At 42.2% G+C, this 24,364-nt stretch overlaps 1 protein-coding gene across 1 annotated transcript; it reads right to left on the bottom strand.

Moving 5' to 3' along the window:
* Positions 1-1,933: 1,933 nt before the first annotated feature.
* On the bottom strand, positions 1,934-23,481 carry LOC132391618 (transmembrane protein 154-like). The gene is made up of 6 exons (XM_059965043.1): positions 23,323-23,481; positions 18,396-18,824; positions 14,494-14,530; positions 4,919-5,004; positions 4,477-4,527; positions 1,934-2,951 (listed from the first exon to the last, which is right to left on the bottom strand). Exons 1-5 carry the CDS (start codon positions 23,384-23,386, stop codon positions 4,484-4,486), a joined length of 660 nt encoding a protein of 219 aa, XP_059821026.1. The 5' UTR covers positions 23,387-23,481; the 3' UTR covers positions 1,934-2,951; positions 4,477-4,483.
* Positions 23,482-24,364: the final 883 nt, after the last annotated feature.

The following is a 24,364-nucleotide window of genomic DNA, read 5'->3' on the forward strand; positions in this document are numbered from 1 at the left end:
AAAAATTCTAGAAGATTGGTTGAACATGATCTACCACACACAAAGCCATGCTGACTAACCCTAATCAGTCGCTGTCTATCCAAATACTTTATTTATCCAGTCCATAGAATATTTTCAATAACTTACCCAAGACTGATATGACACTTACTGCCAGATTTGAATGTGGACTGCAGATTGGATTTAAAATGCAGGTCAGGACAATTAAACTTCAGATGCCTGCATATGCGTGAATGCCACCTCTAGGGGTTGGTGGGGGCTAAACATTCATTTTGGGTGTCTGGAGTGTTGGTGCAACGGAGCTGTTTGAGAACTATATGTAACTCAAAGGAAGCATTGTAGATACATTGTGACTGTAGAATTGTCCCGCAGTTTCCTTTGATCTTTAGCATATAAAACTATCATGTAATATTGGGTTGAGTAAGCCTCTTCTTCAAAGAGTATCTCAAATTAGGATGCTTGCTGCTCAATTTTGCCAGAATAAACACTTCTATATCCATTAGCTGCAGTGTCTCCCTGGCGATGTTGTTCACGGTTACAACTGAGTGGGCAGCTTCAGAACTTTTTGCTCGCTCTTCAGGCACCCTCCTACATCTAAAGAGAGTGCTAAAGCATTTTCCCCAGCTGGGCTGGCTTGAGACCGGTGGCCAAAGCTGTGTGACAGAGCATTCTGGGATCCTGGGCTGTGGGACAAAATGACCAGACTGCCTGTGTGACCTGGCCCCTCGTCGGCTACATCAGTGTGCTGATTGTGAACACTGGGTCATTTCTCAGGAGGTCGGAAAGGTCAGAGAGCAATCACCTTGTGGTCCACCAGCCATTCCACCACTCTGGCAACACCCAGGGAGCCGACGGACTCAAATCACAAGTAACTGGGCCTCCATCATCCTCACATTCCCTTCCAGTCAGAGCTCTGCTGAATCTCAGCAGGGTTCTTTTAATCAGGGAGAGCTTGTGGATGGGTGGGGGACTGGTAGATATGTTCACCAAACTGCTGTTCCACTTGTACTTCTGATGCCTGGTGCAGTAAGGCTGGATTGGGACTGTCCCAAGCACACTGGCAGGCACGCCCAGAGATGGGTAGTTATAAAGGGGAACTTCAGTAGTTGTTGTGTCTTTTTAGGAGGGATTAGGGGAGAGTTGTTGGTGTGAAGTCCATTGACTTTGGCATGAAAGATGTTGACAGCTTAGTGCGCCAAACATAGAATGAAATCCAGTTTCTAGGCTGATGTGTTCCCTAGACCAGGGATTCCCAACCTGGGGTCCACGGGCCTCTCAGCGAACGTTAAGGGTCCATGGCATTAAAAATGTAGGGAAGCCCTGCCGTGGAGGAATAACATGGTTACCCAGTCATCCCCTCCGATCACTGCGGTGCTCCAACTATTATTTTCATGTTGATTTAACCAGCAAAGACTGATTTTCCCTTCCAGACTGCATGTCTGTTTATGTCTGGAGCTGCTCATAGGAACCTTCATGAGTTTTGTTTATCTGCTGGTAGGTTATCATTGCTGTGGATTAACCGCACATCTTGGCTCAAGGTATTCTTGATTAAAAATGTAGTTACTTTATATTTAAATTAAGCAGGAAGGGATGCAGAAAAGATTCTTGGCAAGGCTACTGGTACTGGAGGTCTTGAGTTAAACAGAAACTGGGTAGGCTAGGGCTTTGTTCCCTGGATTTTAGGAAAATTATGTGTGATATTTTGAATTTGAGATGTATATAATCTAATAAAATCTGTCTTTTTTCTGGTGGGGGAGTCCACAACTAGAGGATATGGATTTAGAGTGAGAGGGTGATGGGCTGTCAGAGGGAGCTGGTGCAATTACAATGTTGAAAACACATTTGGACGGGAATATGGATAGGAAAGTCAGAGAGGGATGCAGGCCCGACACAGGCAAATGGGACTAGTGCAGATGGACATCTTGGTAAGCGTGGATGAGTTCAAAAGTTCATTTATTATCAAAAAATACAACTCTGAAATTCTTCTTCTCTGGGTAGCCATGAAACAAGAAAGAAAAGAAAGGCAGGACACACATCAACACCAAAAACCCCTCCCCACACAAAAAAAATGAACAAAAATGGAACAGGCATATCACCTCCCCCCCCAAATCCCCCTCCCCACAAACAAAAATAAGTAGAAAAATTGGGCAAAAAACCCACAAAATCTAAAAAAAATATATAAGACTGCAAAAAAAGACTATAGTCCAAGTACACATCGGAAATGCAGAAAACCTGGGTGACGTTCTCTGGACACAGTATTAGGTCCTCCCCTCTCCAGTGGCATAGCAGAGCAACTCTCAGCATTAGGCAGTCGGTGTTCACCCTCTGCACTCGCCTCAATACTTCAATCTCCCTTGTCACTTTAATCGGTGAACAATGGAAGCTTTAATTGGCAAATTGGAGTCGAACGTTTGCTCGTGTCCCGTCCCACAGCCTGCCCGTAACAAGGTTCATGCAGACTGCCTCTGTCTCCCTGAATCCTCTCGGAGACAACAGAGCGCTGAAGAACCCAAACAATCTCCAAACTTCCGCATTCTCCTCTATGTTTCAATCTCCCCGTCGCTTTAATCGGTGAATAATGGAGGCTTTAATCAGCAAAATGGAGTCGAACATCAGCTCATGTCCCATCCTGGAGCCTGTCCGCACTCGCCACCTCTGCCTCCTGTAATCCTCTTGGAGACTGTAGAGTGCCGGAAGACCCAAACGATCTCCAGACAGCAAATCACAGGCTCCGACAGCCCCAGGTTCACATTCAAGATGAAAAACAAATGTAAAAGACATAAAAGAAGTGAAATATATCATTTCATGATCTATCCAGAAGTTGTCGACCGAAGGAGCATTGTGCGCAGGTGCAATCTTGACCGCCATCAGTTGGGCTGAACAGATTGTTTCTATGCCACATAACTCTATTTATTTTAAATTCCAAAAGAGCTGCTCGGACCTGTTCCACATCACTGCAGAAGGAATATAACATTATGGATTAGTGAAATTCAGTTATGTCAAGAGTTCCCATTGTAGTTGACTTCTTATCAATTCCCAGTCGCCATAACCTCAATAGAATTTTGGAATTACAATTAAGTATACCCAGTGGCTCAAAAATATTGATTATATAATCCCAGTGATAGTTGCATGATGCTCCATATCCTCTTCTCTACACTCATTTCTTTTTGTCTCTTCTTGTGAGAAGCTGCATATGGTGGTTGAATGCATTGGAGAAGAGAAAGCATCACTTTTACTTCACATTATCCATTAACTCCCACTTCTAAGTACAGGTTTCTGAATTTTTAACTGAAGATACAATGTTCCCCATTTCTCACTGACACTAGGGAAATTTAACCAAACAGGAAATTTTAATTAATTCTCACAGGAGCTCTTACTCAAATGTGCTATTATTTAAAAAGTAAAATTTTCCTTTGTTATGTAGTTTTGAAAGAAACATTATGTAAATGAAATGTACTAGTTGCTGAGACACATGCACATTATTAAGTACCTCCGGTACCTGATTATGAGGCCACTGAATATGTTTGCGGCCCTCTGCTGCTATCACACTTCCACCTCGAGGTTCGAAGTGTCATGTGTTCAGATGTTCTTCCACACAACACTGTTGTAACGTGTGGTTAGTTGAGTTACTGTTGCTGTTCTGCCAGTTCAAACCAGTCTGGCCATTCTCCTCTGACCTCTCTCATCAATGAGGCACTTTTGCTTACAGAACTGCTACTCACTAGATGATTTTTGTTTTCTTGCACCATTCTCTGTGAATGCTAGAGACTGCTGTGCATGAAAATCCCAGGAGAACAGCAGTTTCTGAGATAGTCAAACCACCCTGACTGGCACCAACAATCATTCCCCAGTCAATGTCACTTTGATCGCATTTTTTTCCCGTTCTGATGTTTGGGCTGAACAACAACTGAACCTCTTGACCATGTCTGCATGCTTTTCTGCATTGAGATGTTGTGATGTCATTAGCCGATGAGACATCTGCATTACTAGCATTGTAAAGGTGTACCTAATAAAGTGGCCACTGAGTGTAAATCTGTATATTAATAATAAAACTCTGCAGTGCAGTCTTTCATTATTTCAGCTATCAATAATGTAAGATGTGTTATGATGTCAATATATCATAGCTATGTTATAGTTATTATCAAATGAAATGCTTTCTCTATTCCGATTGCCAAGAAGAAATGAGTCATCTTGGTGCTGTTCAGATCCTTTTCCACTGGTTTACTGATACCTCTGGCACTTTAGCTCTTTTGTTTATGCTGCAGCTTTATTCAATACCACTTCCTGTCGCGTCTTGTTGTGGCGAGACACAATAGGTGTAATAGTGTCAGATTATTAAAACTATTATACATTTCACTGTACAGCTTTTTAAAATAAAAATCTATGCATCACTTGTTTAAATGAAACTCTGTAAATTTAATATTTCTACTGAGAAATACAAATAATTAGCTTTCAGAATTAAAACTAGTGAACACTGACCTGTATTTTAATTTTTCTCTTTGCTGGTGTCTACTGAATTTCCTTGTTGAGCTGAAACGATTTAGAAACATATTTATCGGACAAGGCAGAAGCGCATGTCAATACCATAAATAGCTCAAGCCTGGAGGAAGGGATAATTTCATGGTCTTCCCTGATTATTAGAATGAAATTTCCATAAATAGTGTGTAACATAAAGAAATTCCCCAAGAACTAATGAAGAATTAAGTGAGGGCTTTGGAGTAGAAAGGGGCAAAGGAAATGGGACAGAGAGAAGGGGAAACTGGTGGCAGTGGTGTTGTGTAAGGGAGGGGCAGAGAGGTAATTGGGAATGAGTGTTTCTCCGCAACGTGTGGAACCATGCCCCACCCATTTTCCCAGGAGGGTAGTTTACTTAGCAGGTACAGTATGACTGTGCAGACGTGTTGTTTGTTTGTTCACTTACATTTTTCTTTCATGCTCCCCATCCACTTGCTGACTTCTTCCATTTCAACTTCCATCACAGAAGCTACATCTTCCTCGAATATAGGGCTTATATGAATGAGGGAAAATTACAAATAAACATCTTTATTTTAAAGAGTAAGATTATTATAAATAAAACACTTAAACCACTGGATACTTCTGGGTAATTAGAAAAAAATCTCCCATTGAAAATTCTCAGGGCTCAATCCCGAGCCCAAGCTCATTTTCAGTTGCTAAGTCTTTTAATGTCTGGTTTTTACCCTACTTGGGAACAGCTGTCAGTGAAACAGACAACACGTCTCCATTTCCCAAAAGATTGCCACTTCTGAAGAGCTGCAGAGGACCTGTGATGACAGGGATGGGAAGATGTTCATATCGAGAGGAACTCAGCCCCCACCACGTCCACCTCAGTAGGCTTGGATGGAGCAGGTGACTGTTCCATTATCATCCAAGGGCTTGTTTACAGACCATCTACTAGAGCCACAGCAGGAGTCCATCGCAAGACAGGAGGGGTTAACAACTCACTCTGCATGTTCAGATGCTTTTAATAGCAGTTTAGTTCCCCTCCCGTGGATTTTAATTCATTCTCGCTTTAACCAGTGAGGCTTCTGGAAGAGGCAGAGCACAAAAATGAAATGCATTTGGCTTTTAATCGGTTCCCACTAGTTATTGAACGAAGTTCTTTAGGCAACACAAACTTACTCACTCACAATCTTGCCAAAGAGATAAATGTATGAAGATAGGTACGGCCAGATTTGGGAACAGCTTCTTTCCATCTGTGATAAGACTGCTGAATGGATCCTGACCCGGATCTGGGCCGTACCTTCCAAATATCCGGACCTGACTTGCACTACCTCACTTCCCCTTTTCTATTTTCTAATTATGATTTATAATTTAAATTTTTATTATATATACTTCAATTTGTACTTCAGGGAGCACAAAGCACAGAAACAAATATCACTGTGATGATTGTACGCTCTAGTATCAATTGTTTGGCGACAATAAAGTATTTGTATTTGTATGTTTCTTGTGTATTTGATGGTCAGCAGGAAAAGTCAGTAGTGTTACTGTTGTCAGTCTAAGTCAGTGTAATTAGTGTTGCCATAATTTCTTCCTGAAATAAACAACAACTTTAACATTTTCCTAAATACATAGTTTAATGAATCCTAAAATTGGTGTCAGTGATAGACCACATTTCCACTGAATGATCTTCACTCTTCCTCAATGAAAACTGAATTCACTTGAATCAGTGTGAATATTCCTGCTGTGAAATACTCTGAAGATCATGTGTTTAGTTACGTAGGATCTTAGCTACTTACAGAACCTAATTACAACTTAGCAAACTATTTAAAAAACCCTTTCACAGTTATTTGTAAATATAAGAGATATTAAAAGTTCAATATATGTGGTAGTGGGGTTTGATTCCTTTTTAGATAATATTGGATGTTTTCATCTTTATTTTGCGATCTAGAGTGGTTAAGAAAAGTTCATTAAAAAGTGTGCCTTTTGCTTCAAAGCATGCTTTTTTACTGATTATATAAAATTGCTGGAGTAGGCATCAGAAAATGAGAAGTTTGTATTGGCTCAATCTCTGTGGAAAATTTTCTTCAAGATCAGTGGCAAGACCTGATACTTATGTTATATCTAACTGCAGGTTCTGAACAAGTGTACCTCTAGTCTCGGTATCAGGTTTTGTTCTTTGGAGAAAGATTCTAGCTTATTGAATGAACTGTGAGGTATCATGGTGTCAACTGATACTATGCAGGAGCATTGCTGTCATATAGTTTGTTAGCAACAACAAGGTATTTAAATCAGCAGAGCTAATGTTATCCAAGCCTTGAGCCCTAAAAGGTTCGGTTGGATGGTGGGGCATTTATTTCTGGATTTATGAACAACTGTAGTTAAATACTGCCTGTCACATGACATGATCATTAAAAACTCCGTCCAAAAGCATGACACCACTCAACTTGTTTTTATTTTGCAATTAAGACAAAAGTAACGGGCTGCATTGCCCGGTGGCTCTAACTGGTGATTCAGCTTATACAAGGCAATCAAATTGTCCATTAATTTTTGTGTTTAGAGCCGGTGCACCAATGGAGAACAGTTTTACTTTTGTCAGTGTTCCTCTCTGAAACCAGGACAAGATTCCTGACCGTTGGTTTCGACATATTGCCTTTATTTTTTTTGCTTGAGTATCACGAAAACACAAAGACAGAAGATGTAAAGGCTAATTCAAACTTAAAAACTCACAGAATCTCTTAGAGTTAAAAGATGCATAATGTGCTATGGTGTTAAATCTGGATAAACACCACTGGGTTGGCAGCATCACTGTGGAACACAATATCCTAATGGCAGAAGCATTTAATCACATAACTTTTGCCTGAGTTAGGTAATTAAGATGAAAAATTAAAGTTTTCCAATTTGTGCCACAAAATAACTCATTTTGCATCTTGAATACTTCTACCAGCTGATAGTGGTGAGAGGGAGCGCTTAACTCAGAGATTTATTTCAGACTGAAGCTCATCTTCAAATCTCTGGCGTGATCGCTGATGGACACTTACCTGTCTAATGCATGCAATGACATGTCAAGTAGAAGTACTGATTACACTTCAGTGGATGTGATTAACTGCATCCTCTTGATGTTTGAGACAAAGCTGCTAGCTTTGCTCTTAGCCACTTCAAGAGCACTCAGATAAGGCAGCTGCTTTTAAGGAATGTTTCTAACTTGCAACATTTTCCTCCTTGTTGGAAGGTGGCCAGAAGGTGTGAATCATTCGCTGCCCACCCAGAGGGAACCTTCCAACTGCTCCACACTGAGCCACTGATTACTCACTGGCCCCTCACCATGCTACAGGTAATAAAGCGAATGCTGGCTTTAACAGCAGCAAGGAAGCTCCAGTGGCAGTGGCCCAGGGTCCTGCAGTACACCTTTCAATGTAGCTGGACACTGAAGGCAAATGGCATCAAATGTACAGAAAGTCAAGGTGAGACACCAGCTGAGTGGGTGGGGTGGCGTGGGGAATTATGAGCAGACTGCATTCAATACTTTACACTATTCTACACAGACTACACTAGTCTGTGGTGGCCAGTGCTATCATGTTTGCTGTTGTGTGCTGGGGCAGCAGGCTGAGGGTAGCAGACACCAACAGAATCAACAAACTCATTTGTAAGGCCAGTGATGTTGTGAGGGTGGAACTGGACTCTCTGTCGGTGGTGTCTGAAAAGAGGATGTTGTCCAAGTTGCATGCCATCTTGGACAATGTATCCCATCCACTCCATAATGTACTGGTTAGGCACAGGAGTACATTCAGCCAGAGACTCATTCCACCGAGATGTAACACTGAATGTCATAGGAAGTCATTCCTGCCTGTGGCCATCAAACTTTACAACTCCTCCCTCGGAGTGTCAGACACCCTGTGCCAATAGGCTGGTCCTGGACTTATTTCCACTTGCCATAATTTACTTATCATCATTTAATTATTTATGGTTTTATATTGCTATATTTCTACACTATTCTTGGTTGGTGCGACTGTAACAAAACCCAATTTCCCTCCCTAGTATGTCTGTCTGTCTATTCTTCCTGAGAATAGTATTTTAGCAGAATCCAACATAGCCCTCGGGGACCATGCCCATTAGCAATATCAAGAAGGTGAGAGCAAGAAAGCATTTCCTTCTGCTCCCCTCCTCCGAGTAGCTCACCCATACCAAGATGGAGACTGAATCACTCAGGAACAAGCTTCTGACGGAAGGAAAATCAGAGATCAGGCCTCAGTTGCCCAGCCACATTATTCTGAGGTAGGGTGATGTTTTTGCTCTTGAGCACTAAGACAAAGTAGTTGCAAATGGTGACGTATGCATCAATTTGCTGAATCCTTGTCCAACACAGTTTATTTCTTATCTTAAAACCACTGACTGAAACCAAATTCTTGTCATTTTGCAAAAACACTTACAGCCTTCTTCTACAGGGGGAGGTGGGGCTTGTTCTGGATGATGGTGGAGGGATGGGTGTTCAAGGTTGAGGAATGAATGGTGGAGCTATGCTTAAATATTGTAGGAATCTTTAAAAAAAAAGAAAATAAATGTTCCTTCATGTTTTCTTTTGCTTTTTATAATCCAGGATTAGGTTATGAGAGAAATAATCTGGAGGCAAAGACAGGATTACATTCATACTCTCCCTAAATTGAAGATAAAATTTTTTAAGACCGTAAGACATAAGAGCATAATTGAAGCCATTTGGTCTATCAAGAGCACTCCACCATTGCATCGTGGCTAACTTATTTTCTCTCTCAACCCCATTCCTCTGCCTTCTACTTGTAACCTTTGAAGCCCAGCTAATCAAGAACCTATTAACCTCCACTTTAAATATACCAAATGACCTAGCCTCCATAGCTGTCCATTGCAATGAATTTCAGAGATTCACCACACTCTGGCTAAAGAAATTCCTTCTCATCTCTGTCCTAAATGGACATCCCTCTAATCTGAGGTTGTGCCCTCTCGTTCTAGGCTCACCCATTATGGACAACATCTCTCCACATCCACTCTACCTATATTCAATAAGTTTTAATGAGATTCCCCTACCCCCTCATTCTTCTAAACTCCAGTGAGTACAGGCCCAGAACCATCAAATTCTCCTCATATATTAACTGGAATCATTCTCGCGAACTTTCTCTGGACCCTTTCGAAAGCCAGCACATCTCTTCTTAGAGAAGAGGTCCAGAACTGCTCACAATACAGTGACTGATGCAGTGTGACCAATGCCTTAGAATGTCTTATAAACCTCTGTGATACATCCTTGCTTTTATATTTTAGTCCTCTCAAAATGAATGCAAACACTGCACTTGACTTCCTCACCACTGACTCAGTCTGTAAGCCAACCTTTAGGGAATCCTGCACAAGGACTCCCAAGTTTCCTTGCACCTCTGATGTTTTGAATTTTCTCCCCATTTAGAAAACAGTCCACATCTTTTTCCTTCCACCGAAGTCCATGACCATACGCTTCTCAACACTGTGTTCTACTGCCACTTTTTTGCCCATTCTGCCAATCTGTCTTGGTCCTTCTGCAGACTTCCTCGACACAACCTGTCCCTCCACCTATCTTCATACCGAACCCCATGGAACACCTCTAGGCACTGGCAGCCAATCAGAAAAGGCCCTTTTTATTCCCACTCATTGCTTCCTCCCAGTCAGCCAATCTTCTATCCATGGTAGTAGCTTTCCTGTAATACCAGTGGCTCTTAACTTGTTAAACAGTCTCATGTGCAGCACCTTGGGAAAAGCCTTCTGAAAATCCAAATAATCAACATCTACTGACTCTCTTTTGTCTATCCTACTTGTTATTTCCTCAAAAAAATCCAACAGATTTGTCAGGCAAGATTTCCCCTCAAGAAAATCTCAGTGACCTTGGCTTATTTTATCATGTGCCTTCCAGTAACCTGAAACCTCATCCTTGATAATAGACTCCAACAATTTTCCAACCACTGAATTCAGGATAACAAGCCAAAAATTCCTTTGTTCTGCCTCCCTTCCTTCTTATAGAATGGAGTGACATTTGCAATTTTATCCGTCCTCCAGAACCATTCCAGAATCTAATGTTGTCTTTGACTTCGCTCATCTGCCCCGGTTGCCTCATCTTCCCTTATACTTCTTCTTCTTTGGGATGTATCCATTCTGGCCTTCTGAATTGCCCATAGAAACTCCAGCCATTGCTGTTGTGCCATCATCCTCACTAGTGACCCCTAACAATGAACTTTGGGCAGCTCCTTCGCCATGCCTTGTAATTCCCTTTACTCTACTTTATCTTCTGACTGTATCCTTAGGATGAATTCTATCACTGTCTCCCGAGGGTTCCTTTACCTTAAGCTCTCTAATCAAATCTGGTTCATCACGCAACACCCAATCCCGAATTGCCTTTTCCCTAGTGGATTCAACCACAAGCTGCTCCAAAAATCCATCCAGTAGGCATTCTACAAATTCCATCTTGGGATTCAGCACCAATTTGATTTTCTAAATCTACCTTTTACATGCCTCTCCTATCTCCCCTTGTGATTCATATCCCACATCCCGGATACTGTTCAGAGGACTATATGTAACTCCCGCCAGGATCTTTTTGCCCTTGCAGTTTCTTAACTCTACCCACAAGGACTCTACTTCTTCTGATCCTATGTCACTTCTTTCTAAGGATTTGAAGAGCAAGAGGATAAGATGTGAGAGGATAGGACCAATCAAGTGTGACAGTGGAAAAGTGTGTATGGAACTGGAGGATTTAGCAGAAGTACTTAATGAATGCTTTACTTCAATATTCACTAGGGAAAAGGATCTTGGCAATTGTAGGGATGACTTACAGTGGACTGAAAAGCTTGAACATATAGATATTAAGAAAGAGGATGTGCTGGAGCTTTCGGAAAGCATCAAATTGGTTAAGTCACCGGGACCGGACGAGATGTAACCCAGGCTACTGTGGGAGGTGAGGGAGGAGATTGCTGAGACCCTGGCGATGATCTTTGCATCATCAATGGGGACGGGAGAGGTTCCGAAGGATTGGAGGGTTGCAGCTGTTGTTCCCTTATTCAAGAAAGGGAGTAGAGATACCTTGGGAAATTATAGACCAGTGAGTCTTACTTCAATGGTTGGTAAGTTGATGGAAAAGATCCTGAGAGGCAGGATTTATGAACATTTGGAGAGGCATAATACGATTAGTAATAGTCAACATGGCTTTGTCAAGGGCAGGTCATGCCTTACGAGTCTGATTGAATTTTTTGAGGATGTGACTAAACACATTGATGAAGGTAGAGCAGTAGATGTAGCGTATATGGATTTCAGCAAGGCATTTGATAAGGTACCCCATGCAAGGCTTATTAAGAAAGTAAGGAGGCATGGGATCCAAGGGGACATTGCTTTGTGGATCCAGAATTGGCTTGCCCACAAAAGGCAAAGAGTGATTGTAGACAGGTCATATTCTGCATGGAGGTCGGTCACCAGTGGTGTGCCTCAGGAATCTGTTCTGGGTCCCCTACCCCTACTCTTTGTTATTTTTATAAGTGAGCTGGATAAGGAAGTGGAGGGATGAGTTAGTAAGTTTGCTGATGACACAAAAGTTGGAGGTGTTGTGGATAGTATGGAGGGCTGTCAGAGCTTACAGCGGGACATTGATAGGATACAAAACTGGGCTGAGAAGTGGCAGATGGAGTTCAACTCAGATAAGTGTGAAGTGGTTCATTTTGGTAGGTCAAATATGATGGTAGAATATAGTATTAATGTTAAGACTTGGCGGTGTGGAGGACCAGAGGGATCTTGGGGTCCGAGTCCATAGGACACTCAAAGCTGCTGCGCAAGTTGACTCTGTGGTTAAGAAGGCATATGGTTTATTGGCCTTCATCAATCATGGGATTGAGTTTAGGAGCAAAGAGGTAATGTTGCAGCTATATAGCACCCTGGTCTGATCCCACTTGGAGCACTGTGCTCAGTTCTGGTTGCCTCACTACAGAAAGGATGTGGAAACAATAGAAAGGATGCAGAGGAGATTTACAATGATGTTGCCTGGATTGGGGAGCATGCCTTATGAGAATAGGTTGAGTGAATTCAGCCTTTTCTCCTTGGAGTGACGGAGGATGAAAGGTGACCTGATAGAGGTGTATAAGATGATGAGAGGCATTGATTGTGTGGATAGTCAGAAGTTTTTTCCCAGGGCTGAAAAGACTAGCACAACAGGGCACAGTTTTAAGGTGCTTGGAAATAGGTACAGAGGAGATATCAGGGGTAAGTTTTTAACGCAGAGAGTGGTGAGTGCGTGGAATGGGCTGCCGGCAGTGGTGGTGGAGACGGATACAGTAGGGGTTTTTAAGAGACTCCTGGACAGGTACATGGAGCTTAGGAAAATAGAGGACTATGGGTAACCCTAGTTAGTTCTAAGGTAAGGACATGTTCAGCATAGCATTGTGGGCCAAAGGGCCTGTATTGTGTTGTAGGTTTCCTATGTCTCTATGATTTCAGTTTTTACCAACAGAACTACTCCGCCCAATCCACCTACCTGCCTCTCCTTTCGATACAATTTGTATCCTTGGATGTTAAGATCTTCTTTCAGTCAAGTCTCAGTGATGCCCACAATGTCACACCTGTCAATCTCTAACCATGCTACAAGATCATCTACCTTATTCTGTTTTCTGCACGGGCTCAGATATAACACTTTCAGTCCTGTGTTCATCACCCTTTTTGATGTTGTCCACCTGTTACACTTCAATTCATCCCGCTGACTGCAATTTTGTCCTATCATCTGCCTGTCCTTCCTCACAGTCTCACTACACAATAGTTTGACTTGTATAGCAACTGCCCCATGTTCAGCCCTATCACTCTGGTTCCTATCTCCCTGTCAAATTAGCTTAAACTCACCTCAACAGCTGAGCAAACCTGCCTGTGGGAGATATTGGTCCTCCTTGGGTTCAGGTGTATTCTATCCTTTTTGTACAGGTTATACCTTCCCCTGAAGAGATCCCAATGATCCAGAAATCTGAAACAATGCCCCCTGCACCAGTTGGTCAGCCATAGATTCATCTGCAAAATCATCTTTTTCTGACTTGGTGCAGTCCGGTGATTACTACCTGGAACTCCTGCTTTTCAGCCTTCTGCCTACCCCCTATATTCGTACTTCAGCATCTCCTCCCTTTTCCTCACCATGTCGTTGGTACCAATCTCTACGATGACTTAAGGCTGATCACCCTCCCCCTTCAGAATGGCGTGGACCTGATCCAAACCATTACTAACCCTGCACCTGGGGGGCAACATACCCTCAGAGTGTCTCTTTCAAATTCACAAATCTGCTCCTCTAACTATGGAATCCCCTATCATTTCTGCACTCCTCTTCTCCTCCATTCCCGTCTGAGCCACAGACCAGCCTCAGTGGCAGAAACAAATACATGTGGCCTCCTTGGGTGCTCAGGATGTAAAATGCATGCTTACAAAGGGAGAAGGTGGGCAGGCAGAGAGCTCATTTGGCTCCACTCTGGTCAATGCCTGACCTTTTCAAACAGAGCGTCACCTTGCATCTTAAACACAGGCAGTTCTTAAAAACAGACCTGGGGAGGATCCTCTGCCCTTCAGGATGTTTACCCAAGTTCCCATTTGTTTAAGTAAAGTGAAAATTGGCTGGGATAGTAGGTGCAGCCTCACAGAGCAGGAATAGCAAAAGACACTGCACATTGTCCACGAAATATAGAATGGTACAGCACAGGTACAGGCACTTCAGCCCACAATGTCTGCCGGCCTTGATGATAGACCATCTGCCTGGATATAATCCATATCCATCCAGGATATCACCATTACTGTGTTTAACTTTGTGCGTAATTACCCTGGGGTTGCAGTTTGAATGGACTATCTCAATCCAACAGCAGCACAAACACTTCTCAACATTTACACTGACAAAAGCACCAAAGCAAAAATGCATTCACATCAAGATGGAATGCTTTTGAAAATTTCTAGACTTGTTTTTATTCCAATAAAATCTGTCCCTGCAAGCCTCAAACACTATATGTATTTTAATTAAAAAATAAATTTTAAGCTTCATACCTTGCTGGACTTTCACAATTAACTTCATCTTTTATCCCTGTGAAAAGAAGTTAACACAAGTTGAAACATATCCTGAAGTTGCAGAGAGTTGTCATTAATAAAATGTTCGACTTACTCTGCGAATAAATGAAAACCACCGATGTTAATGCTTATCTTCTCAGGAAATAAAATTGAGTACATCTTTCACACAATTAAATCATTATGTTGAATTACATTTGGGCAAAACATTTCCCCAACAAACATTTTTGCATTTGTAAACCAATTTGAAATTGATGTGATGCCAAGTTCATTTGGCATCTTCCTTCTGTCAAACATGTGATGCAGAGCTTGTTCTGAAGTGGAAATTTAAAGGAGCTGTAGATTACTAAGTTTCCAAGGCTCCTTCACGATGACATGAGCACCACAATTCTCAACAGGAACTACGGATTCATCCGTTTTCCTAGCTGGAGTTAAGTAAAGCCATATCATTGCTCTCTTCAGTAATCCTGGCAGCGAGGTACTCAGGACAGAAGGACTGGATGGCTCTGTCATTCTGATCGAGGACTGGAGTTCCCAAGGGGCCCACTACTGATCTTCATATGCCATCCTCACGGTCACCGAGAATGACTTTCAGTCCATGCAGAATCTTCTTACACAAAATTACCAAAGCCAAAGATTCTCATTGAAGATTGGCCTATCAACCTGTCTCACATAGTTACTGAGAAGTAGGCCCTGAAAGCAGTTGAGCACTTCCATTTCCTAGGTAGCTATCTTTTTCACAGATTTTTCAAAAATTGATTGCGAGACTCAGCACATAAGTGCTCCCTGTGGATAATCCGCTGATGTGTTTTCACTGATCATGACCCACAATACAAGTTCTGGTAAGTTATCAACAACACCTAGAGAGACTGGAGAGGTGCCACCATCAATTAATCTAGAAAATTGGCAAGGAGATCACTGACGGCCTCCTCACTAAACCTAATGAGACCAGTGTTGAGGCATCAGCTCTGCTGGACCATATATGGTATGAAAATGCTGACCTCTTCTGCTGACCGTGGAGAGATGACATGGTGGTTCGGTGGAAGACTACAAAGATGTGCTGAAAGTGTATCTCAAGGGAACAGATTTGGATATCACAAGACAGGAAGCAGTTTGCTACAATGGTGCCACATCTCCATCAGGCAGTGGTCTACTTTGAGAAGACATCCTCTGACTTTCAGGCAGAGTGGAGTGAAAACAAGAAAAGGAAGTGAACCTGTGTCGACAGGAGACTGGCCTACACTGAAATGTCTGTAAACTTCTGCCTGTGAGTTTATGGTTCTCTTGTTAGATTTTAGTCAAATCAGATGAGAGCATAGTTACTTCCATTGGGGGAGGAGGTACAGGAGACTGAAGACCCACACTCAATGATTCAGAATTAGCTCATTCCTTCCACCATCAGATTTTCGAATGTGTCACATCGTAAGACAACGATAATAAACCTGATTTTGCTTCTGATTATAATTCTACATCAAGTGATTACTGATGACAGCACTCTGTTGTGTAGTCCTCACAGATAATTCAAATCCGCTGTACGATTGGCCTTCTACTTAATCTAATGATATAACCAAATCACAGATTAGCAGATTAGAGCCATAAGCAAGACCAAAGTCTCAGTGAGATTGTAGATATGACTTCTTCAGGTCATAGTGCAGACAGTGCACTGTATAAGATACCACGGATCTTTCTGATCTGCCCAGGGAGGTTCATAAACAGTTGTATGAAATATCCTTTAGTATGACTTTGGAAAATGTGAGTTGGAAAAATAATGGGACAATCTTTAATAATTCATTAAAGGATCCTAAATAATCAAGAACAAAAAATATTCTTGATCAGCTGCATTGTATAAAACTTTACTTAATTATTAATAATAAACTGAGATGATTAATTTTTAAACACTTTGTATCTCTTTATCAAGCACTCGTTACTCCACTCCCAATGCCTTTGAGATAACATTATAAGATGTTTTTTTTTGCTGTCTGTAGTAAATGATGGTGAACAGCCATAATTACAGGATGTTGTATGTTCTATGAATGGACATAAACAACTGCATCCTGAGAGATTTGCAAAGTCTCTAAGCAACAATTCCCATTGTCAAACAGTCTTCCAATTATTGTGGTATGTAAAGAACCCAATACCCTGGCAGTGGTTTCCTTCACCCTGCATTTTTGTTACACATTACTTTAGCAGATGCATCCTGGTGATACAACAAATACCTCCCTCAGGCTAGCAAGAGCCTCAATGAAAACTACTTGGTTGGGTCTGATGATACTGTTGTGGCCTTGGCTACATTTTAACAAGTGATATCTGCTTTCAATGCCCCAGTGACAAGATCAACATCATAAAGGGCAAAGCATTTCACATGATTAACGCAGGAGACACCAATGGCAGATGCTAACTGTAGTATGCACTGCCTCATATTTACTACGATAAAGGTGGGAGGCCATTGGCCGGCTCCTTGGAAGCAATCCAAGGAACATTCTTATACATACATTAGCTCACTTTTTTGATTTTTTTTGCCCTTAACCAATACTAAGCAGTGACTTACAGCAGCTAATGAATCTACCAGCAGATTTTTGTGACTAGGGAGGAAACTGAAGGAGCCCCCGGGGGATTGGTCAAATCCTGCATAGCTGCTATCTGCGATCATGGTCCCTAGATCCATGGGGCAGCAGCATGAACTAGCGCAATATCCGCTGACAACACATCCCAGACCTGCAGGTGCACATTCCCCTCCAATTTAATATCTACCTACAAATATGTCTCCGGTCCCTCATTGTTGCTGGGTCTCTGAACGTCCTGCTCGACACCATTGTATGAATGCACTCATTAAAAGGCACGCAGTGCTTCAAAGAGTACCTCACCGCCACATTCTCAAGGGCATTTAGGATGGACAATAACTGCTGGCTTGGTCAAAAAATGAATAAGTAGCAAAGACTTTCATCAGAGGCAGCAGGCATCTGTTTTGACTCCATTTATAAGTCTGTAGGTGATAACACATCATAGCTGACTGCAGAGACACTGTCATAAATTCCTGACTGTGGTTATCTGCTGCACTGGTCCCAGGACTGACCCCAATGAAACAAGCTTGAAATGGTTAAATAATGCTGGGAATTAGAATGTCTTGGGCTCACAATGATGTGCTCAAATCGCCTTGATTCTCCCACACCTGTTATTGCCTTCCAGTGACAACTGGGGTTTCCAAATGCACTTGAAACTACAAAGTAAATAATATCACTTTTACTATGAGGAACAAAGCTTCTTTTTAAATAATTGGCATGGTGATAATTTTGATCAGGTTCAAGTTGAAAATGTGATTATTTTAACTGTGCTTGATTTCTTATAAAATTGTTTGAGGTGCAAAACTCAAGTGACACCCCCTCAGACCTGGCACAGGGGCTGATTTTAATTGAACCCACTGGACAGGAAACAACCCATAAACAGGAGAAAATCTGCAGATGCTGGAAGTCCAGAGCAACACACACAAAATGCTGGAGGAACTCAGCAGGTCAGGCAGCATCTATGGAAAAGAATAGACAGTCTACGTTTCAGGCCGAGATCCTTCTTCAGGACTGAGAAGCAAGGGGAAGAAACCAGAATAAAAAGGAAGGGAGAGGGGTCTGGAAGGTGATAGGGGTGATAGGTGAAGCCAGGGAGTGGGAAGCAGAGCAGCTATCTGCTTCTACAAAATGGCTTCAACTGAAAGTAAAATCAATTATCCCCACTTGGTATGTCAGACCCAACCTCAGACCAGGAATGTCTCCTACAGTAATCCTTCTTTGTAGGCCAACCACTTGGTTGGATTTTTGTTATTTCCTTCAATGCAATACCAATGTCATTAACTAGTTTTAAGAAATCAGTAAAACTAAAATACAGTTGCTTACTTTTTTTACCACGATAGCAATTCAACAGAATGGCAATAATTAAACCAAGCAGGAAAAGGATCAGAATTGGAAGCAGAATCATCCCAATTAGTTTCTTGTTCTTCGCTAAGGGCTGCAAGGTATTCTCAGAAGGTAATGAAGCCATCAATTCATATGTAGAATTTCTGGTTCCTTTCAAAAGTTCATTTGCCTTGGTGTTGGCGTTTGCGATATTTCCCTCATGGGCATCCTCCAGAATCATCGATGCTGATGAATTATGAGAAATTGTTGTTGACATCGCCTTGCGTGGCTGTGATGTCGGAGACTTGGTATGGAGACCATGATGTGTAAAGGTTGCATATGATGGAACAAATACATCGGTTGCATTTTCAGCAGACTGATTTGTATGGGTCACTGGTGTGGCTGTTTCAGTTTTTCGCAACGAATAACCTATTGGAAATGAAACAGAGGATTAGAAGACAATTTTATTTTTATAGTTTGTTAAGGTGGTGGAGAGTCAGAGCTCAGCCATAATATCTGCAATCTTAAACTAACCCACACCAACTCCCATCTCTTTCCCAGAACGCTTCCACCTAAAGATAATCAAAATAAAGCCTTGCACTGTGTCAATGCTATTTTCTTGTAAGTGGTGTCCAATTAGTGCCAATCCTCTGCACACTCTGGACATAAACCCTCCTTTTAAATCGTACTTTTAAGTCCTTCCCACCTGTCTGATGTCTCTTTACCTGCAGGCAGCCTCTCTCAGACAAACTTGGCAAGTCTCTGCTGAGACTTCTGTAACACTATTTAATCATTAGACACACTGAGCAACACACACAAAATGCTGGAGGAACTCAGCAGGCCAGGAAGCATCTATGGAAAAGAATAGACAGTTGACGTTTTGGGCTGAGACCCTTCATTAGGACACCAGAGTAAATCCGTGTTTTAATTCACTGTGTTCACTGGGATACAAGTCTTGCCAATCCTTTGGTCTTGCTACCATTTTGTTGAATCTGTTCTACACCTTTCTCTTGAGGTGTGATGTCTGAAATATAAGCCCAGTAATGAATTATCAATACTTCAGTAGACTCGTTATGTATTTAGCTTGGTCATTTAGCTACACAGCTTGTTTGAAAAGATTGCATTTCTTTCCTGTTCGTTATTTGAATTCCATCAACATCTTAAAAGAAAAGGCGAATGAATTTGGACTTGAGTGGCTGAGGTGTGTGTGTGTGTGTGTGTGTGTGTGTGTGTGTGTGTGTGTGTGTGTGTGTGTGTGTGTGTGTGTGTGTGTGTGTGTGTGTGTGTGTCTCTCTCTCCACTCTCTCCACAGTCTTGCTGCCATTTGTGCCCCTGGGAGGGTGAAGTGGGCAGTCAGTTCACTGCTGGTTATTATCTAAGGAAACAAGTACTGTCAGTATCTCACTTTATGTCACCATTTCCCTTTTGCTGGTGTACATGAACTATAATCTAATGATCACAGATTGCTTCATATCGCCCACTAAATAAGATGATGAATTTCATTCCTTTCATTGAGATATCCTCTTATCCAAATTTAAAAGTGAATCTATAATAACTGACACGAAAGCAAGCTGAATCATAGAGTTACTCATAAACCCAAGAGATTCTGCAGATGCTGGAAATCTAGAGCAACACACACAAAATGCCAGAGGAACTCAGCAGGTCAGGCAGCATCTGTGGAAATGAACATTTGAAGCCAAGCAACACACAAAATGCTGGTGGAACGCAGCAGGCCAGGCAGCATCTATAAGGAGAAGCACTGTCGACGTTTTGGGCCAAGACCCTTCGTCAGGACTGGAAGGACAGTGGGTGCAGGGGTTGGGAAACCGGGAAGAACACCCACTATCTGAAGTTAGTCCTTTCAGAAGGATGGATGATTATCCCAGCCCAGGACATTTCCACAGGAGTCTCCTACTGTCTTCCACTGATTCTGTCATCAAAATCATCCTTGATATTTAATGCCACTTGGCAAACGTTGCCAGATATTCAGAGCAGTCACTTTGACCTCACCTCTTGTTTGAACCGTGAGATCTCGAGCTGAATCCTGGAGAACCCAAGAGATCATTGATGAGCCCTGCTGATGATCCAGGGAAGGTTGCTGGGCATTTTGTGAACAAGACAGTCCACATTACCAGACAGGTATCAACATTGTAAATGGAGCAGCTGGCTTGAGCTGCACCGACTGTTGCAGGCCCTTCCCTCTCAATATGAGTCCATGCCCCCTGATCCATAGTTCCTCCTTTTCAGAGGAAGCCTTTCAACTTTGGTTCGACACCCCTACAGGTTTAACAATAGAGATCAAAAACTGGAGGGGATAGATTTAAAGATAGTTTTAAATGTGATTGAGGTATAAGTTTATTTAACATGTGGTTGTTGTATGGAGTTTGCTGCCAGGAAAGAGTGAGATCAAACACAATTTATGTGTTTAAGTGGCATTTAGATGGACACTTAAATTAGTGAGGCATGAAAGGATATCACTGTAAGGTGTGAAAACTGCGATGAGAGTAGCTGGGCAAAAGATGGTGCTGGAGGCTGGAGGCCGAAGGAAACAGCCTGTCCTGGGGTTGGAGGCTGAAGAACATGGCCTGTCCTGGGAGGCTGAAGGAGACGGCCCGTCCTGGGGTTAGAGGCGGAAGGCAATGGATCATCCTGGGGTTAGAGGCTGAAGAACATGGCCTGTCCTGGGAGAGGCTGAAGGAGACGGCCTGTCCTGGGGTTAGAGGCGGAAGGCAATGGACCATCCTGGGGTTAGAGGCTGAAGAACATGGCCTGTCCTGGGAGAGGCCGAAGGAGACGGCCTGTCCTAGGGTTGGAGGCTGAAGAACATGGCCTGTCCTGGGGTTAGAGGCGGAAGGAGACAGCCCGTCCTGAAGTTAGAGGCCAAAGGCGATGGACCATCCTGTGGTTAGAGGCTGAAGAACATGGGCTGTCCTGAAGTTAGAGGCCAAAGGAGACGGCCTGTCCTGGGGTTAGAGGCTGAAGCAGACGGCCTGTCCTGGGGTTGGAGGCTGAAGGAGACAGCCTGTCCTGGGGTTAGAGGCTGAAGCAGACAGCCTGTCCTGGGGTTGGAGGCTGAAGAACATGGGCTGTCCTGGAGTTAGAGGACTGTATGTGTTTGGGTGGAAGGAGCTTGTTTTGCTATTGTTGTTTTGTTGCGTGCTGTGGTCTATTTTGTTGTATTCTGTGTTGCCGGCCGGGCATTACAGGAGTACTATATTGGTACTGGAGTGAGTGGTGACACTTACAGGCTGCCCTCAGAAAACCCGTGGCTGTGTTTGTTGACAACGCTAATGGTGCATTTCGCTGGATTTATTTACTTATTTAGGGATAGAGCACTGAACAGGCCCTTCCAGCTCAACAAGCCACACTGCCCAGTACCCACCTGTGTAACTCAAGCCTTATCACAAGACAATTTACAACGACCAGTTAACTTACCCCTCTGTACATCTTTGGACTGTGGGCAGAAAGCAGAACACCAGGGGATACCCGCACCATCACGGGGAGTGCGGGCAAACTCCTTACACATGGTGCCAGTGCCAGGTTTGAACTCTGAGCTTAACTGCATCAAGCTACCCGCTACTGTTCACCTCATGTAATGTGCGCGCGGTAAGTAAATCTGAATCTTGATCAGAAAGGTCGGCATGGCTGTCATGGGCCAAGAGGCTTTTTTTACTATGTTATATGACTCTGGAGGAGAAGGGAACTGCTTTCTCCAAAGGCTACAGCTCGAAAGGAAGCAACAGTAGAAATTCATCAAAAATACTTTTGAGCTCTTGTTTTGTGAAGGTTTTCATTTCCACTTGCCAATGTATCATTCGCGATCGGTTCGAAGCACATTGTGTTCAGATCTGAGACGTCACTGCTTCCCTCAGCGTGCAGCTTCCTTCCCTGGCAAGAGGGACGCCCGAGTGGCAACTCTGTCTATTCTCGCCCAGTGACCAAGGGGGATCTGACAGGATCGGGACATCTTTGCCATTCAATTGCCGGGAAACAGCAATTTGACGTCATCAAACTGCAGCTGTTTTATCTAATTTTTTTCTCTTTCATTCTTTACTGACTTTCTCTCTAAAATACTGGAATATAAAACAGACCTAATGACTGTACGATTGAGGCAAGTTCCAACCTGAAACACAATGGAGCATGTTTTAAGAACTCTGAAATCCCTAACTCCCCAGGAGTTCAGTCTGCCTTGTTCACAGACGAGTTCGAGCTGAGTTGGAAGATAGATTCTTCATGTGCTCATAGTTCACTGTGTGGGATCATGGCCAGTAGCAGTTTCTGTATGACCTGATGAGGCAGTCACCTAGTGCACAGGATGTGTCTGACAAAGAACAGGAAAAACGGTGAACAGCACCTCAGGATTTCATAAAAAATTATGAGTGGGAGATACAGCAATAAGTAACTGATTTTTAAGTTATTTAGAAAGTAATTTTTGCATATGATTAACTAGATCTGGAGGAAGGACACAACTTTCATGAAAGTGTTAAATTATATTGATAATCAGCTGGAATTATAAACCAGCATGATCGGTGCCACTCAATGATTATCAGTAATAACTAACACTAAATTTTAGTTTTTAAAATTTGATCTTACCCTTTACAAATAATTGGTGAGGATGGATTTGAAAACTGGAAAAAATACATTAATACCACAGTCTATGTGAACATACTTGAAAAATAAAGGATTTTTCAAATAGTTGCAAGATAAATTCAAAACAATTACTTTGCTGAGGAAAAATAATAATGAACACTATGACTAATGCTTCCCATTTAAAAACCTCAAAAGTAAACTTGTTTTAAAGTGCAATTAAGCATGTTGCTATCAGGCATCTGGGTGTGACGTTCACCGAAGCAACCCAGAGGCAAGGCAGGCGGTAGAGTTATTTTTAACCAGATTTAACACAACGGCATTTCACAGTGACACTTACCTTTGCCAGAAAATAAGAGGACCACCGTCACCATCAAACACAACCTTGAGTTCTGCTGGTTCATGTTACTTTACAGTAAATGTGCGTTCAGTTTCATTGTGCTCTGATTTCCTCTCACACTCAGAGGAACGTTGCCATTTCCTGTTTCCTGTGAGTGTTTCTGGCCTAAAGACTTCTTCAGGACCTGTTTTTGAATGATATTTTTAAGGAAGTGATGTAATATAACCTGAGTTATACTACATCACAACCAGGTTGATTAATTTTAAAAGTGATTATTTTCTTACTTTTCGACATTAAAATATACTGTACAGGCATTTTCTACACGGAATGACCAGCGACCATCCAAGGGTTACCTGCTCCAGTCTGTGAGTATAGGGAGCAACCATTTAAAAAATTGCCTTTTTTGATAAACAAATATAGAAATATACAAAAATAAAGATGAATATCATATTCACTTAATAAGTTCAGCCCATCTTGTCCTGTGAGAAGACAGAACGTATTGATCTTTTCCAGATTTGGATAAAATCTATATTTGACTTCCACCAGGAAGAAGAGATTATTAAAACCTAGCCTGGAACAAAAAGATTTCCAATATCTACAGACTTCCTTGAGTTTAAAAAACCAGTCGGCTTTCTACGTGTATGAGAAGCCAAAGTGAAATTTCGAGGTAAAAGATCAATAAAAATGGAGTAAAGTGTCCATTTTATTTGATGCCCATTATAGGCCATTTACTCTTCCAGAATGAAATTATTGTTTGTGAAAATGAAAAAGCGAAAATTTGTAGATGTAAGGAGCATTTACAGCTAAGCACAATTAAGGCTTTACTGCCAATATGATTTGAATTGCAAAGAGTCTCATTCGTAAATAATAAGATAAAAGAGGCAATTTTGAACTGGTCTGCTTCCTGTAGGTCATCAGGTACAAGAACCCAGCTCTGAGGACCATCCTCTCAGATTCATGTGCCATCTTTACCTTTCAACAGGTGAAGAAACACTCCACAACTAATATGCTCAGATGGGATGAAACATCTCGATGTGCATCA

This window comes from Hypanus sabinus, chromosome 3 (genome assembly GCF_030144855.1).
Source record: "Hypanus sabinus isolate sHypSab1 chromosome 3, sHypSab1.hap1, whole genome shotgun sequence".
In the NCBI taxonomy this organism is placed as follows: Eukaryota; Metazoa; Chordata; class Chondrichthyes; order Myliobatiformes; family Dasyatidae; genus Hypanus; species Hypanus sabinus.